Raw genomic sequence first — 18,326 nt, forward strand, 5'->3', positions numbered from 1 at the left:
CAAATTTTCCGAACTGCCCGATTGACAAACTGACTGATATCCAGGTTTTTGGGCAATATCAGTTGGCTTGTCTCCTCTCTCTCTCTCTCTCTCTCTCTCTCTCTCTCTCTCTCTCTCTCTCTCTCTCTCACTCACTCACTCACTCACTCACTCACTCACTCACTCACTCACTCACTCACTCACTCACTCACTCACTCACTCACTCACTCACTCACTCACTCACTCACTCACTCACTCACACACACACACACACACACACACACACACACACTCACTGAATATTGTACGAATATTTGTACAATAAAATTGGTGTGTCTATGGCCACCCTTACCTCCCATGCTTACCTATTTTGCATCACAGCAGGAAGGGGGGGGGGGTTGGGGGGACACAATAGTACTATCTGCACTAAATGAGCTGATTTTACATGAAAAAATAAAAAAAGAACTACTGCTAAGGAGGGGGTGCCTAGGACATCACAGACTTAAATCACAACTCTGTCAATGGCCACAACTGTTTTGTGCCAAATAAATAGCACACTAATGCCATCATTAATGCCACCAGCGTTATTGTGCTGACCCTCTGCTTTCACACCTTGTCATATCATTCATACCTCCCAACTGTCCCGTTTTTAGAGGGACAGTCCCTCTTTTGACAGCTCAACCTGCAGTCCCTCATTTGTACTTGAAAGTCCAGTTTTTCTCTGCACGGAACAGCCAGAAAAAAAAAACAATGTTTCTAACTTAATTGGCTTTTGGCAGAGAGCCCAACAGCCACAACAGAAGATAAGATACATTTGTAACAATTACGAAGGTAAGCAATCAAGATAAACAAATAAGTAATTGTAACAATAAAAGATAACAGGTCCCTTGGGAAAAGTTGGACTCAGCTTAAAGGGCAATTCACCTTCATTAGCAAAACTGTAATAACTGAAAAAAAAAAAAACAAATATGTTCAAACTTTTATAACCTGCGAAATTTAGTTGCGCTACACGCGGAAACTTTTTTGACCCTCTTTTTATTTCAAAAATGTTTGGAGGTATGCATGTGCGATTTTCACCATACTGCGCTCTGGCATTGTGGCAACGGCGATTAGCACAGTTTGCATCATGTCCTGTAAATATGATTTTAATTGCAGTGCAGACAAGTGGCTATAATACTTCTCCTCAATACATGTGCCATGTCCTGCAACTGGTCAGTTATTGTGAAGCGCAAGTGGGACTACAGAGAATTGTAGATAAGTGTTATTATAGCCCTGACAGAAACTAAGTGATGTCATTGTGTTTTCCTATAGGCACTCATGTACAGATTTCACAGGCTCCCACAGCCTTTTTTTAGTCACGTAACCTGGAACAGATACAGGCCGGCCCTATCTGAGCGGCTTCTTGTTTCCGTACGGCTGTAGAGGTGGCAGACACGTAGTCAAGCATGGCACCGACCTGTGGTGTTCGGAAGAAAGCTGCTGCAGCCAGCAGGTTTCCCGGATCCCAGGCACTGACTGACACTCTTAAAGGGGCCTGGCAAAACAAACAGAAGCTCCTGACTGACCCCCGGCACACCGCATTGCTTGGTGCCTTCCTATGCGTGGCGGAGGTGGGGGTCACCCACTGGGTCATCCTCTGCCCCCTGTGAGTAAAGTTGGCCATAGACACAAAGATCTGATCGTACGAATCGAGGATTCGTACGATTTTCGAACCGTGTGTGGAGAGTCCTGACATTTTTCGTCCGGCGGAGATCGGTCGTTTGGTTGATCGGACAGGTTAGAAAATTTCTGTCGGCTGCCGATAATATCTCTGCGTGTATTGCCGATCGTATGATTTTCAGAGGGAGACTGTCACTAGCTTTGGTTGGACATAGATATTGTACGATTGCTGTCAGGGGCAGAACATCGGCTGATCTGTTCTTTTACTACTTTATTTGATCGGAATGGTAAGACTTTGTTCTGAATGATTAGTGGCGGGTCGGGAGATGGGGAAGTCCGATCGTACAATGATTTGTACGATCGGATCTTTGCATCAGGCCCGGACTGGCAACCTGTGGGTTCTAGCAAATGCCAGAGGGGCTGCTGTAAGGTGCTATAGAAAGTCAGTATTTAGTGGGCTGGTGGGGGCTGTTTGGGCCTCTATGTGGGCTGATTGGGCCTCTGTGTACCTGATTAATTCTCAGTCCGGACCTGCTTTGCATCTATGGCCAGCTTTAGAAAGGGGTGGAACAGGGTGTTATTTCACTTCAGGAACGTCACTATGTGGCTGACAGGGGATGCTGGGAGATAGAGGCCACTAAGAGCCTAATATAAAGTGTGTGTAAATAACATGAGAAGGAGTGATTAATGTGGAAGCAGATATAAGGCAGGAGTTTAATTTAGACAAGCACAGCCCCCACTAAACCCCTAAATTGCCATTCACCAACAGCTTCTTAATTCCTTGTACCCTTGCAAATAAGGGAGGCCAGTAAACGGAATGCTCAAACCTGGGCTCTTTGCTGCTCTGACACACAAGTATCTCATTGATATCAGTGTCAGCTATGTCAACATTCCTTTAGGGTAAGGTCATACTGGGAGATTCAGGGAGATTTAGTCGCCAGGTGATTAATCACCTCTTCTTTGGGGCGATTAATCTCCCCGAACTGCTTCCCCCTGTCTTCCCCCTGCTAGAATGAAAAATCGCCTGCGGCATAGCACTCGCGGTGCTTCGTTTTCCGAAGTCGCCCGTAGTCTCCTCGTGAGGAAACTTTTTTATTCTAGCAGGGGGACACAGTTAGGGGAGATTGGTCGCCCCCAAAGAAGAGGCGATTAGTTGCCGGGCGACTAAGTCTACCCAAATATCCAAGTGTGACCTTACCCTTAAGGGCAGAGACACACGCTGCTATTTTGGGAGTGACAAATTACTTTTTCTTCGGACGACTAATCACCCTGAACTGCCTTCCCGTCCGCAAGAATGTAAACCACCGCCGGGATGGCACTTGGATCGCTTCGACTTTCTGAAGTCGCCAAAGTTTCCTCGTGAGGCAAACGACTTCGGCAATTTAAATTCTAGCCAGCAGGAAGGCAGTTCTTAGGGATTGTTTGCCCGAAGAAGAAGCAATTTGTCGCTGGGCAACTACTCTTCCGAAATAGCAGCGTGTGTCTCTGCCCTAAAGCGTTAGTTGTATAAATAGTAACTGTTGTGTATAGTTCTTAAGGTACAGGAGGGCTTTTCTATACCTCTCACTATGAACAGCGGTACAATCCATAGATGTGGATCCTATGCAGTGGCAGCAGACTGTAAAAATATGATGGGGTGCAAAGTTTGGCAGCAGCAGCAAAGATGAACTGAGATGGGATCGTGCTAGTTTCATTATACATTACTCTCTGTTTAGAGGATAAAATGGTTCTTTCAGAAGGTGCCCAATTATGGCAGACTGCAGGGTGTTGCTGCTCGGATCACAGGTGTTGGTTTTTAACCAAACTCTCTTTCTGTACCCAGACACTGTGATTGACTGGAAAGCTTACATGGATGAAGTTGAGGGTGCGTTGAATGGCACATATGATTATACCCAGTTAAAGGGGGAGACTGGGCCCCTTGTGTAAGTATATATGATATGGCATTTAGGATATTTAATATTGAGTTCTGCAGCTGATTATGGTTAGAGCTACCATCCGGAGCTACTAGTAAAAACTACTTGTTGTGGCTACAAAATACCCTGCCATAGACAATCATATTTTAGCTATTAGCTGCTTCTAATAGCTCTGTGGTGTCTTTACCCTAAAGGAAAACTTTACCCCCAAAATGAATACTTAAGCAACGGACAGTTTATTGCATATTAAGTGCCATATTAAAGAATCTTCCCAAACTGGAATATATATTAATTAAATATTGCCCTTTTACATCTTTAACTTTAAACCACTATTTTGTGATGCTTTGTGTGATTCTCTGTGTGCTGCTTCAGAGATCACCTGGCCGGAAATATTGCAGCTCTAACTGTGTGTGGAAGCAAAAGACAGACCTTTGTCTGTTAATTGGCTCATGTGACCTAACAAGGTTTGTTTGTGTGCACTGTGAATTGTAGGGTCCTAGGGGGCAGCCCTTACTTCTTAAAATGTCTATTTTCTATTTACTGTATGATTACCCAATGGCACATACTACTAAAAGAGTATATAATTATGAAAATGGTTTATTTAAATGAAGCAGTGTTTTACATAGGAACCATTTTATGCAATATATTTTTATAGAGACCTACATAGTTTGGGAATATAGTTTTCCTTTAAATTGATAACAGACACATGTAAACTAATAGTGGATTCTAACATAAGGCAGCTATTCAGCAATAGTGCAATTCAGTTTTCATTTAGTATTTAAACGTCTCACAGATTCATATTTCCACGCAAAGTGCGCTTTCTGCTCTTCATTCCCACAGTAGGATGACATATGTTACACAAGCTGTAAGATTTAACAAATAAGAGGATGAACCTGCTAGTCAGAACTGAGCCCAGAGCAGAAATCACATTCTGGACTTGGATACATGATATATATATAATAAGGATGCAGCAAACCCTGCTCATCTGGATTTAGCTGAATCCTGTTTAATGGTTCACTTTGAATACAGAACTGAACCCTTGTCACAGGCAGAAAATAACAGCACGTGGGACCCAAATTGACAACACTCGCAAAAGGTTTGGATTCGGTTCAGCCAGGCTCTTGAATTCAGCGGAATCCTGAACCAAATCCTGGATTCAGTGCATACCTATATATATTCCCATCCATCCGATATCTGGCTGAAAATCTGGCACATGTAGATCAAGCAGGTTTGTTTTTCCCATCATATTGGGGACTGTATTGTCTAGTTGATGCACTCCTTGCTCCGACATTCTTATTCCCACTATTGTTATGTGATCATTTGGTCCTAGGGCCAATGATCAGATTAAAGCCTGCTATTGTCCACCTTTATTTAAATGCTCAAGACAGAGCATTTAAATAATGGCAGCATATAGGGATTCTTGAATTATATTAACAATAAGAGGACCCCTTTACTATTCTTTTAAGAGGGAATTATTAATGTCAGCAAGTTCAGCTGCCAGATTGCAAGATAGACAGAAAGGAGGGACATAGATGGTGAGATGTTCTGGAGCAAGATACTGGGACTATTGTAATGACCTCTGCTCTATTGTAGTAGCCCATCCCAATGGCAGGCAGCATTTACTGGTTTGTACCAGTGCCATAGATTTTAAATTTTTGGGTATTGCTTTCCTCTATTATTGATTATATGAAACTACTTGGAGCATCTTCAAAGGCAGAGATAAAAGGGTTTGGTGGCATTGAACTGGTACCATAAAATTCTAGCCAAGTTCTTTGTTGAAATTTTAAGGATCATGGCAGACCCTGCAGTGTGGGCTATTAACCATCCAAAGTGACATTACTACTAGGATTAATATCAGCTGCTTGTGGTAAAACCTATGCATTGTGTAATTAACCCTCAATTTGTGAGACATCTTATGGCAATTACACAAGGCATATGTTTTACCGCTGGTGATTTACATTAATCCTGGTACAAATGTAACTGACTGAGGAAATTAAGTGCAGGCTCCTTAAACACGTCTTTGTTCCTTGACTGTATTTATATTAAGAGGATTGTTTGGTGCTTACACTGTCAGCATAAAGGATGCTCATGTTCTTGTGTTTTGCCCAACAGGTATCCTGCAGGATTCTTATATATTTTCAGTATATTTTACTACCTAACAGAACACTGTTCCTGGTGTTTCGTATCTACAGCATCACCAAGAAGGTGCACAATAATACAAAGGCAACATTTCAGATATGTAAAAACAATTCTGTGTTCATATGTGCATATAGGGTACATTAAAGGAATTGTTCAGTATAAAAAATAAAAGCTGGGTAAATAGATAGGCTGTGAAAAATAGAAATAATGCTTTCAATATAGCTATTGAGCCAAAATGTAATGTATAAGGGCTGGAGTGACTGGACGTGTAACATAATAGCCAGAACACTACTTCCTGCTTTGCAGCTTTCTTGGTTTCCACAGATTTTTTTCCAGGCAGTAACCATTCATTGACTTGAGGGGGGGGGCACATGCAGAGCTGTGGAGTCAGAGTCTTGGAGTTGGAAGCAATTTTGGGTATCTGGAGTTGGAGTCACCAAAAATGTATTGATTCCGACTCATAATAACTTTAAATATAAGCACTGAAAATAATCAAATCAGATTTAAGAGCTTGTATAAAGGAGGATATGGCAGAAGCAATTCTGTTTTTAAAGGAACAGTAACATCAAAAACATTTTTTTAAAAATTCGTTAGTATACAACGAAAAAAAAAACACCAAGTCAAATTAAACTTTATAATCACAAAGTCTTTATTATGAAATAACTCACTGAAACTCCACTTCCGCTCCTCTGCAAAAAAGGCGACAGGATGACCATCCATCCTGTGGTGCTTGATTTCTCCTCCCTGGCTATTCACCGACAGGAAGCATGCAGCTGGGAAGTCTCCCTACTTGTATATCGCGCTCATCATGTCCACCCTGCATAGCCCCAAGCCTCTGTGAGTTCATCAGCAACCGCTTTCCCTACTACCGGGAGAAGTTCTCCGCCTGGCAGAACTCCATCCTCCGCAACCTCTCGCTTACGACTGCTTCGTCCCCTGGGAGCCCGGCAACCTAGGCAAGGGCAACTACTGTGTCACTAGTGCCACTGTCCGAGGCTCTCCTGGGGATCTCCGTGCTCCTGAAATGTTGAATGCGCTTATAGTATCACAGCAGCAGAGAAGAAGTGGCGGAAGCTTCTAGCCGGCTTATTCTCCCCATACCGTTACAATAAAGAGACTTATATACACCGCTCACTGGACGGAATGCTTTTGTCATTATTACTGAAGGAACTATTTTTGGCTGCTCAGGCTGTTGCCGGCCCATGAGCGTCAGTTCTGTTACGCACAATGTTCTTCCTACAGCCAGCGAGTACGCTGTACAAGGATAAAAGGCCGGTGTCTCCTTAAAATAGTTCCTTCATTATTTAAGAACAATACTTTAGTTCATTTTGGATTGTATTTAACAGCTATTCTAAAGTTATAACAGTGCTAAAACACCATTGTAGTGGACCAGGCTTATCTATTATGTGCTGTGTATCCTGTGCCTTTTCTCCAGCTTGAATGGCTGCCCCCATGGCTACACAGCAGTTGTTTGTATAAACTATAGTAGTCTTACTGAATCAAACATGCTAGTTTTACCAGTGCAGAGCAACGGTGCAATATTTTAGTTAATTTGACACACTTTCAGTTTTTGGTGTTTGCAACTAATCGCCTCTTCTTCTGGGCGACAATCTCCCCGAACTACCTCCTCGTGTCTTCCCATCCACTATAATGAAAAGTCCCCTGCGCTAAAGCATACGCGGTACTGCGTTTTCAGAAGTCGCCCGAAGTTGCTCACAAGGAAACTTTGGAAAACGCAGCAACACGTGTGCTTTAGTGCAGGAGATTTGGGCCAGGAGACAGAATCTCCCTGAATCTCCTCGAATCTCCCTGTGTGAACTAACCCTAAGGGTTTTTTTTTTTATCAAAGATCGAAAGTTTTTTTATACCTTGAATGAACTCACAACTCGAATGGTATCTTATTTAAGAAAACTCAAAAAAAAAAACCTGAAAATGGGAGTTTTGGCCAAAAAAAAAAAAAACCTTGGAAACTCAGATTTTCATGGAAAACACAACTCGAACCTAATAAATCTGCCCTTAAAACTCAACAAAGTGGACCATGTAACATGACAATTACAATGACCTTAAACATTCCAGTAAATTCACCAAGGAAAAAAAAAATTGAAGCTTGAGGTTGTTGTTGTTGCCAAAGGGAGATATACCCAGCGTGTCCATTGAGAACTAGGGATGCATTGAATCTACTATTTTAGATTCGGCCGAAACCCCCAAATCCTTCACGAAAGATTCCAAATCCTAATTTGCAAATGCAAATTAGGGGTGGGAAGGGGAAAACATTTTCTACTTCCTAGTTTTGTGACAAAAAGTCATGTGATTTCCCTTCCCGCCCCTAATTAGCATATGCAAATTCAAAATTGGTTCAACCAGGCAGAAGAATTCAGCCGAATCCTGCTGAAAAAGGCAGAATCCTGGGTGAATCCCAAACCAAATCCTGGATTATGTGCATCCATACTGAGAACGTCAAAATGTATAATTTTAGGAATTAGTGTCACAGTGGAGTAGGTCTTAAAGGGGACGTTTAACTGACATATCAACAAATGCATGGATTTTTGGATTTGGCTAAATAATTCTTCCAAACTGTGACATGAAAGTCACATGAAATTTTGAGCTCTGATTCTGTCTGACGAAGCATTTTAGTATTATCTGAACATTCTGATTCGCCTTTGTGTTCTGCCGCTCCCCAAACCTTTCTAAATCCTACATGGTGGCTGGACCAGAAAATAGATTAACCGCACACAAAACAATAATGAAAATTCATACAGTATTTAACAGTTTACTGTCTTATTGTGTTGTTTAAAATAAATATATATTATGTCATGTTTTTTCCTTGTTATGTAGGTGTTACTGGGCCTCCCATTCCTGCTGGAAAATCCCTCCTGTTATCTTATCTGCTCCTTTGATTTTGGAAGGCAATTTCTCTTTCAGTGGACAGTGAATTGGGGTTTCCTTCCAGAGTTTGAGCATCGAGCATTTCTCCTGGCTCTGCTCACAGCTCACTTTGCAGCCCTTCTACTGTTCTGTGTGCACCGATGGCCCGGGTGAGAAGAATAAAGTAACTCTTTACACTGTAATGGCTGTAGCATTTCTATGGCCCACACCCAAACAAAACAGCATCACATTCTCTAGAATACATTTTATATAATATGGCTTGTGAAGATATTGTATAATGTGTAGTCAGCCATCTGCATAAAGAAAGGTGGACAGTACTAGTAGTTTATGTAACACTTTTTTCTTTTTTTTATTTCTAAGCAGATCTGGACAAAGTCTCTTAGCACTACTAAAAGATCCAGCACAGAGTAAACCTTCATCAAACAGGCTAACCACAAATAGTATCCTTTGAGACAGCAGACCCCATGTGGCAAATTCACTAACCTCTGAAAATTCGCCAGCGACAGCATCACTCACAGAGCAACACTTCGCCAGGCGTAGATTCGCCAGCACAATGCTAATTGACTAAAATCCGAAGTTGCCTCCAGGGTGCGGAACGCTGGCGAAGTTGTGCTAGCCTTGGCTAATTCACATACGGCGGGAAGTTAATGTTCAATGGACGTATATGTTGCAGCAAATACATTACACTACACAAGCCCAGGAAACCTTAATAAAATAAAATAAAGTTGTTATATTGCCCTATACATGAGCCCAGTGTATAGTTTATGTGCCATATGTTAGGAAATGTAGGGGGGGAAGCCGGTTACCCCAAAAAACTTTTTCAGCCTATCACCTTGAAAAAGGAAAAGACGCCACAGTTTTTTGGGACTTAGAAAAATTTTCAACTATTTTTTTAGGAACTCCTATCTACTGTATTGCACTTCACCTGGTCTGAGGTGGCGAAGGCAAGTCTGGCGCAAGTAGTAACGTTCAGTAAAATCCACATCTTAGTGAATTTGCGTAGTTACGTCCATTCGCCAGAGCACAAATTCGCCATGGCGTTAGGGATCAAAGTACCGCTAGAGTCTATCTCCACTAGCGAAGTTACACCAAAGCGACAGTTAGTAAATCGGTCAAGTACCGAAATGAGGTCACGCTGGTGAATTTTCACCCACGTTCACCCTTTAGTAAATTTGCCCCCATATCCGATTAATCGTGTCACTTATAGGAATGATTTTTCACAAATATTTCACAGAGCATGTTCTGCCATTTCCTTGACTCCATGCCAGAGATAATCTTTGTGCTGTTCTCCAGTAACTTTCTAGGAGTGATGTTTAGTAGCTCTCTGTACAATTCTATGTCTGGTATTTTCACTCCCTGCCATATCTCCTGTGGTGCACTGGGACAAGAGTTCTACCAGGACTTGCTAAGTATGCACTGGGGAGAGGGCGATGTGGGTAATGGGTTTATCTAAGAAAATATCTCATCCTATTTCATTCTTGCTTCCTTTTTAGGATTTTAATTCTTTGTCTGATTGAACTGTCTTGGAACCCATTTCCCTCCACTGCACTTAGCTCAGGCACACTCCATGTGTGTCATGGAGCGATTCTTTTGCATCTGTGATTTGGCGTTCCACCTGATGAGACATAGGCCCCTCGGGCTCGGCCCACAACACATACACCTTCCAAGAGAAAGGACTGATTATTCCTGAGTCACAGTCATCCTGCAGAAAGCCATAATGTTTTGTGGTTCCAAACACCTTGTTAAAGCAGAATGAAAGGAAAAATGGTACATATAAAAATTATTTATTTTTTTGTGCGAGAGGGATTGTGTCTTTTTTTTCCTAATAAATAAGGACAGTGTCTCTAATTGCTGAAAACTATATTCAACAGATTAATGCTTTACTTCCACATTTATGGTTACAAGATTCATTTTCCATCACATCCCTTTTACATCTGTTCCCCTGATAACACAGGAAGAAAAATGCGGGATGATAATATAAAGCTTTTATTGGCACAAGTTTGTATTCAGACATCACCTGGCTTGTAGCACAGCATATTCAGGTTGAGATTTTCATCCCAGTGACGGAGCAGTAGAAAAAGATGGCGGGCAGCTCCTTTTAAAGCAGAGATTTGTAGCCCGTCTGGCAGAACCTGTGCCCTCAACCATACCTCTGCTTTTGCTGCCAATACCTCCCATTCAGTGAAGAATCCTGCAGAACAATGTTCCAACCATGCTAATGCCACAGCAGTGGCCCATGACCAACCCTCTAAGTCAGTGTCCATGTCCGTGCAAACCTCAGAAGGGCATGGGGATGTTTCACATGGGTCTGTTTCAGATCCACGTCCGCTGTCTGCCTGCTGACACAGTGCCTCAGGACATGATGTGGCATGTACAGGAATAAAGGATGGACCTTGTGTAGTGGGAACCTGGGGTTGGGAACCACCTTTGTAGGTTCCCATTCCTCCTTTAAGAAATTGCCCCTGCTCTAGAAGGCTTGGTTCAGACCCTGGACTCAAGCTACCTCGGTGGCAGCTATAGGGTGAGGCACGCAGCAGGCGCTCAAGAGAAATTTTAACTACACTGGAGAAATTGCTGTTGAGTGTGAAATATCCTTCTGAGGACTGCAAGCTGATCTGTGGAATGGGATAAGAACAATATATATATATATATGTGACTATATAATAAACACTCCCATCAAAAAAAGGAATGGCAAAAGCACATCTTTACCAATGGCAGATAATCTTGAAGCCCAAACTCTTGGCTTTTCTCCTTCTCCCTCTCTCTTAGGCATGGTGTTTTGAGAGGTGAAAGTTTTCCAGAAATACTTCGGATTTTTCTTTTTCCATTGCTGATCCTATGACGTGGGATAGAAGTTCATTAAAAGGCAAATCTTACCATCAGTACCAGAGGAAAAGATGGTATGTGTCTTTTTACCTGGAACTCAGTGATGTATCTGATGGTTTCTGAGAGCCAAAGGCACTGAGAAGGTGACCTAAAATACATGAACATTATAAGTTCTTCAACAGGTGCACAAACTGTCAAAAGGTGGGCATGGACGTAACAATTACAATCTTTCTTGGTAAAGGCCTTCCCTGGATAGATCGTTAGTTTCAATACACACGCTTAGAGCTGAATCGTCAGATATAAAGGTAGAAACAATAGAATTCTACCTGTATCTAACGATTCAGCACTAACAATGGCCGATGTTTGGGTGCCTTCAGAGGCACCCGATCAAAATTTTCCGTCCAGCCCGATTGACGAGCAGACCAATATCCAAGTTTTCTGCCGATATTGGATGGCTCTTTTCCCATCATACACGCACCGAATATCGTATGAAAATTTGTTTTGTACTATATTATCTGTGAATCTATGGCTACCTTAAGGCTTAAAGGCCACTTTAGCCCTACAAGTGATTAGGAAAAATTTATTAAAACTCCTCTCCTGAATCTGTTTTCATTATCCTCTGCAACCCCCTGTCCCAAATACAAACATGATGTAAAAGCTGCCGACTCGGTCTCTCCAGACTAAATTGGCTGCTTATTAGCCGGTGCCTGCCTAATATCCAGATATATCAAAATACTAGGCCAGGATTAGACTATGCCTACAGTAGGGTTTTGTCATTGGGAGATGGTCAACAATCAGACCAGCCCAATCTGACCCAGCACCAAATCTGTCAAAGATCTGGTCGTTTGTTGGCAAAAGCAAGTATAAAGCCAGCTCAATCCTTTATAGAAATTTAGGGAATGCATTTTTAAAGGTACCAATGAACTTACCTTCCTGAATGCTCTTTTTTTCCGAACCACTGTTGGAGATTAGGCTCCGTGGGGATGATGGGAAATCAGCAGTATCATCTGAAGAAAATAGAAAGAAATGCAGAAACTAGAGAAAAACTTAGAACAAAAGCAAAAATGGATTTTGGAATAGCAAATACAACACACACAGACAAAGAGAGAGAATTGAGTTGAGCAAATGTCTCAAGGTTGCCTAAATAAAGAGTCCTATCAAGCTGAGATTGAATTATGTACATGACTTTTGGCTTGAATGAAAAGCATTATGTTTAAAAAAGGCAAATACTGTATTCCAGTATAAGAACTGCAAAAACATGGTGGTGGCGCTATAATGGTGGCTTTGGACCAGGGCAATTAGCAGTTATTGAACTATGACTTGTAGCAGCAAATTCTGTAGAAAAATATCAGCTCAAGAGAAAGTGACTAATGCAGAAAGACAAATGACCCTAAACATACAAGTCTATCTACCAAAGAATGGCTGAAGCAGTAAATTAACATCTTGAAGTGGACAGTTCATGTGAGGAAACCCACTCTCATCCCCAAGTGAAAGCTGTTCTGTTTAGGAGCAATGGGATAAAATTCCACCAAACTGATGTGTAGGAATGATAAACAGTTACTGGGAATGTTGTAATGTAAGTTGCCCTTATTGCTGCCAGAGGCAACAGTCATACTTTTGCCTCTCACACATATGTAACATTGATTTACTCAATAAATATATTATTTCTGGATATTTAATTGGGTTCTCATTATCTAGATTTTAGGACTTAAGTGAAAAACAGATCATGTTGTAGGTCATTTTTATGCAGAAATATTACATTAAAAGGGTTCACAATATTTCAAGCAGCAATATATATATATATATATATATATATATATATATATATATATATATATATATATATATATATATATATATATATCCACATATGTCCAAATGAAAAAAATGGAGCACTCACAGGACTTATAAATCAGTGAAACAATGTATCTTTTGTCAACATTTCAACTGTTTTAAATATTTTATTTGATTTTCACATTAAACAAATAAAATCAATATGACAGCAAATATTATGCAGATGAAGAAAATATGTTACGTTCGACACAATGGCATGTTATTGTAAAAAATGTATACCATACAAGAAACTAACAAGAACTAACAAAAATTAACTAAACAAGTGGATGTAAATGTAATAAAAGAAAAAAAGAAAAAGCCCATTCATCATCTGAAATGTTGAATAGATCTTCTTACAATTGAAGAAGCCACTTTATTTGATCACCAGTAGTAGAGTTACATATTTTAAAATAAGGAGACTAAATCTGCCTAAAAGAATCTTTGGAAATACTTCCTTGAGTTTTCGTTTTTAAGGCTTCTTGCCAACTAAGCTGGTTCATATAAGAAATGGAGTCCGATAGTGATGGGGGTTCATTTGTAGCCAGAAATTAAATAAAACTTTCCTAGAAGCAGCTAGAAAAAAAGTAGTCAATAATTTACTCTCATGGGAGATAAAATTTGTCTTAGGAATTAAAGAAGGCATATTATTATCTAGATGCAGTAAAGCAAAACACGGAGACAAGTTTTAATTCGAATTTGAGATTTAACATACTCTGGCCCTTTAAAAACACAAATTCAACTATTCGCCACCTAAAACCTGGCGAGTTCATATATAAATCAATGGGAGACGTCCAGTGACCTTTTTAGGCTTTTAGCTATTAGCTGATATTCAAGGTTTTTTCGTAGAATTGAGTTTTGAGAATTGAGTTTAGTTGAATTTGAATCGAATTTGATTTGAGTTTTCGGGTAGGAAATATTTGTCTGAGTTTTAGAAATGTAATTTTTTAATAAATAACCCATTCGAATTTCGAGGAAAATAAAATTCAATAGAGTTTAAAAAAATTCACATGAATTCTAAATTAGATTTTTAATAAATGTGCCTATTAATGTGGCTATTAATTTCTCTTGGGAGTGCGTTACAATCACTTGTTTTTTTTGTCTATCTATATATATTAGGGATGCACTGAATCCAGGATTTGGTTCGGGATTCGGTCAGGAATCCTTTTGCCCGGCCGAACCGAATCCTAATTTACATATGCAAATTTGGGGGCGGGGAGGGAAATTGTGTGACTTTTTGTGACAAAACAAAGAAGTAAAAAATGTTTTCCCCTTCCCACCCCTAATTTGCATATGCAAATTCAGATTCAGTTCGGTATTTAGACAAATCCAAAATAGTAGATTCGTTGCATCCCTTATATATATATATATATATATATATATATATATATATATATATATATATATATATATATATATATATATATAGTATATATATCAGTAGATTACAATAAATAATGTACCTTCACAAACACATGTAAATTAGTAAATAACTTGCCTCTGATTACACTTTACCTGAAGCCATAAATAGTTCATCCATGTTTTCTGAGCTTCTGTGTTCTCTTTTATGCAAATTAGCCAGGTTTGTGCTATCGATTCTATTATTTCGCCAACCTATGGAGAAAAACTCACTGCTGTAAAATCTGTGTCTATTTGTTTGGACATGGTTCCAAGCCCATCACTGGTTCTTAAATTAAGCATAACAGTCTGCATTTAACTGCCCTGCCTTGTTTCTAAGGCCAGTGTTCTCAGCCTCCTTACCTCTGCATACTTTTATGTGCTCTGAAATAACATCATGGGAAGCAAGATCCACAGGCATGTGACTAGTAAATGTGGAAATTTGAGAGCATGATTTGCTGGTCTGTATGGCTTTCAGACGATACCTACGAGAGGACCCTAATTTTAAAGGAAAATATGAAACATTGGTGGTATGTGTTACAACTTGTATGTCATATAATCATGTAAAGGTTTATGTTCATAGCTTAATACTATGACACTAACCATCATATTTCATAGCCTTCTTACCATGTTCAATGTCACACACCCGCCATGCTGTATCCTCATTATCTTTAATGACAGACTGTGCAGCCAGATGATGCAAATCAAATTCAGAATCCACCATATTAGAACCTTCAGATTCCTCATCAGTAGAGTGCAGTAATGACTGCAGACTTATTGAGGCCTCCCAAGAGTGGCTCTTGTTTCCTAAAAGGCCACGGATCACAGCCCTGCACTGCCACACAGAGTCAGTGCTTGCCTTGGATATTACACTGTTCTCTTCTGCAGCAGGAGAAGCAGAAAACAGATACTGAGCATCAACCAACATGTCCCAGTCCAAATTGGAGGGGGTGTGGAATTGACCTGTAGTTAAAAAAGGGATAAATATGAAATTAGCACAGATCTTTTGATCCATTAAAGTACTGCAAAAATATAAGAATCTAATACTGAGGCATTATAAAAGAACTCCCAGGTGGCATCAAAAGCATCTCTCTGGCAAGCACACAAAACTCCTGTTCAACTATTGTTTTCCCAGGAAGGACCCTCCCTTACAGGAATCCATTAAGCTTTCCCCACGTGTGCAGCGCTTATCCGGCTCCTTGCTTTGAGAAACCTTGTCCAAGACAGAACGCAGCCGCAGCATATCCAGTTCACCATGGGGAGAAGAGAAACTGCGGCCAGACATGGTGGCCTGCATCAGTGCTTTCCTTTTCACTAGTTCTTCAGAGCTTTGAGTTCCTGGTGCCTTAGAAAAAAAAACAATTTATATTAACAGCAGCTCACTTTTCTTAATATTATAAACGATTAATTTCGTTAGTCTAAGGCAAGGTTCCCCAACCTTTTTTACCCATGAGCCACATTCAAATGTATAAAAATGTTGGAGAGCACCAAAGCATGCAAAAAGTTCCAAATATGGGCTGTAATTGGTTATTAGTAGCTCCTGTGTGGAGTGGCAGCCTATAGTAGGCTCTGTTTGGCAGTGCACATGTTTTTATTTGCAACTAAAGCTTGCCTTCAAGCCAGGAATTCAAAAATAAGCACTCGCTTATTCACTCACTGGGAGCCAATGGGTCGGTAAACAGCACGTTGCTCGTGAGTAACTGGTTGCGGATCACTAAGGGTAAAATACATAAGGTTATTCAGAGCATTTTGCTCCTAAGCATTTTCCAGTTTGGTTTTGATTTCAGTGTATTGGAATTTTATAAATCTGTACCACTATTCCCATTAAGTAAATGCAACAGTTCTGATGACAAGGTATTTTGCAAGGGTTTGTTATCTAACCAGCAATTTATCATGGGCAACAAATCACCATATGTGCCAGTGCCCTTAGATTCAAAGAGAAATTAGCTGGGACAGCATAAACGGAAGCACAGATTTTATAACATATATGGGTGTATGAACGCTGAAGCTCTAATGTAACAGAAAAAAGCACTATTACTATTTGAATAAAGTACTAAATTGCTTTATAATAAAATGGGATACCCTTTGAATAATTATGGGATTATTTTCTTAAAAATGTAATTTATATTAATACTGTCATATGAAAAAGTTTGGGAACCCTTCTTAATTCATTGGAGTTTGTTTTATCATTGGCTGAGCTTTTAAAGTAGCAACTTCCTTTTAATATATAACATGCCTTATGGAAACAGTAGTATTTCAGCAGTGACATAAAGTTTATTGGATTAACAGAAAATATGCAATATGCATCATAAAAAAAATTAGACAGGTGCATAAATTTGGGCACCCCAACAGAGATATTATATCAATACTTAGTTGAGCCTCCTTTTGCAAATGTAACAGCCTCAAGACTCGTCCTATAGCCTTTGATGAGTGTCTGGATTCTGGATGGCGGTATTTTTGACCATTTGTCCATACAAAAGCTCTCCAGTTCAGTTAAATTTGATGGCTGCCGAGCATGGACAGTCTGGTTCAAATCATCCCATAGATTTTCGATGATATTTAAGTCAGGGGACTGTGACGGCCATTCCAGAATATTGTACTTCTCCTTCTGCATAAATGTGTGTTTAGGGTCATTGCCTTGTTGGAATATCCAACCCCTGCTAAACTTCAACTTTGTGACTGATGATTGAACATTATCCTGAAGAATTTGTTGAAATTGGGTTGAATTCATCCGACCCCCGACTTTAACAAGGGCCCCAGTCCCTGAACTAGTCACACAGCCCCACAGCATGATGGAACCTCCACCAAATTTGACAGTAGGTAGCAGGTGTTTTTCTTGGAATGAGGTGTTCTTCGTCCGCCATGCAAATCGCTTTGTGTTATGATCAGATAACTAAATTTTTGTCTCATCAGTCCAAAGCACTTTGTTCCAAAATGACTGTGGCTTGTCTAAAAGAGCTTTTGCATACTGTACAAGCGGCTCTGTTTGTGGCGTGAGTGCAGAAAGGGCTTCTTTCTCATCACCCTGCCATACAGACGTTCTTTGTGCAAATTGCACTGAATTGTAGAACAATGTACAGATTCACCTTCTGCAGCAAGATGTTCTTGCAGGTCTTTGGAGGTGATCTTTGGGTTGTCTGTAACCATTCACCCAATCCTCCGCATATGCCACTACTGTATTTTTCTTGGCCTGCCAGACCTGGGTTTTACAGCAACTGTGCCTGTGGCATCCATTTCCTGATTACATTCCTTACAGTTGAAACTGACAGTTTAAACCTCAGATACTGTAGCTTTTTGTAGCCTTCCTCTAAACCATGATATTGAACAATCTTTGTTTTCATATCTTTTGAGAGTTGCTTTGAGGATCCCATGCTGCCACTCTTCAGAGGAGAGTCAAACAGAAGCACAACTTGCAATTGGCCACCTTAAATAACATTTCTCATGATTGGACACACCTGCTTATGAAGTTCAAGGCTTAACAAGCTAATCCAACCAAATTTGTTTTGCCAGTAATCAGTATCGAGCAGTTACATGCATTCAAATTAGCAAAATTACAAGGGTACCCAAATTTTTGCACCACCAGTTTTTCACATTTGATTTAATTTCATACAACTGAATACTGCTTCACTAAAACTCTTTGTTCAGAAAACACCCCAGTACTCAGATGTTCCTGGGACATGAAGGACTTTTTGTTGA

The 18,326-nt window shown here is 40.2% G+C and overlaps 1 protein-coding gene across 4 annotated transcripts in view; it reads right to left on the minus strand.

Annotated features, from left to right (window-relative positions):
- Window positions 1-10,546: 10,546 nt before the first annotated feature.
- The window catches only part of vwa5b2.L (von Willebrand factor A domain containing 5B2 L homeolog), a 28,447-nt gene continuing 20,667 nt past the window's right edge, over window positions 10,547-18,326 (minus strand). For all 4 annotated transcript variants that reach the window (XM_018263549.2, XM_018263547.2, XM_018263550.2 and 1 more), the window contains 8 exons: window positions 15,783-15,975; window positions 15,258-15,593; window positions 14,994-15,128; window positions 14,748-14,846; window positions 12,332-12,409; window positions 11,493-11,550; window positions 11,286-11,412; window positions 10,547-11,191 (listed from right to left, as the gene is read on the minus strand). In XM_018263549.2, coding sequence (XP_018119038.1) covers window positions 10,583-11,191; window positions 11,286-11,412; window positions 11,493-11,550; window positions 12,332-12,409; window positions 14,748-14,846; window positions 14,994-15,128; window positions 15,258-15,593; window positions 15,783-15,975 — 1,635 coding nt within the window. In that variant the 3' untranslated portion in view covers window positions 10,547-10,582. The remainder of the gene's footprint in view (window positions 11,192-11,285; window positions 11,413-11,492; window positions 11,551-12,331; window positions 12,410-14,747; window positions 14,847-14,993; window positions 15,129-15,257; window positions 15,594-15,782; window positions 15,976-18,326) is intronic.

The sequence above is a fragment of the Xenopus laevis genome, chromosome 5L, assembly GCF_017654675.1.
Source record: "Xenopus laevis strain J_2021 chromosome 5L, Xenopus_laevis_v10.1, whole genome shotgun sequence".
Lineage (NCBI taxonomy): Eukaryota > Metazoa > Chordata > Amphibia > Anura > Pipidae > Xenopus > Xenopus laevis.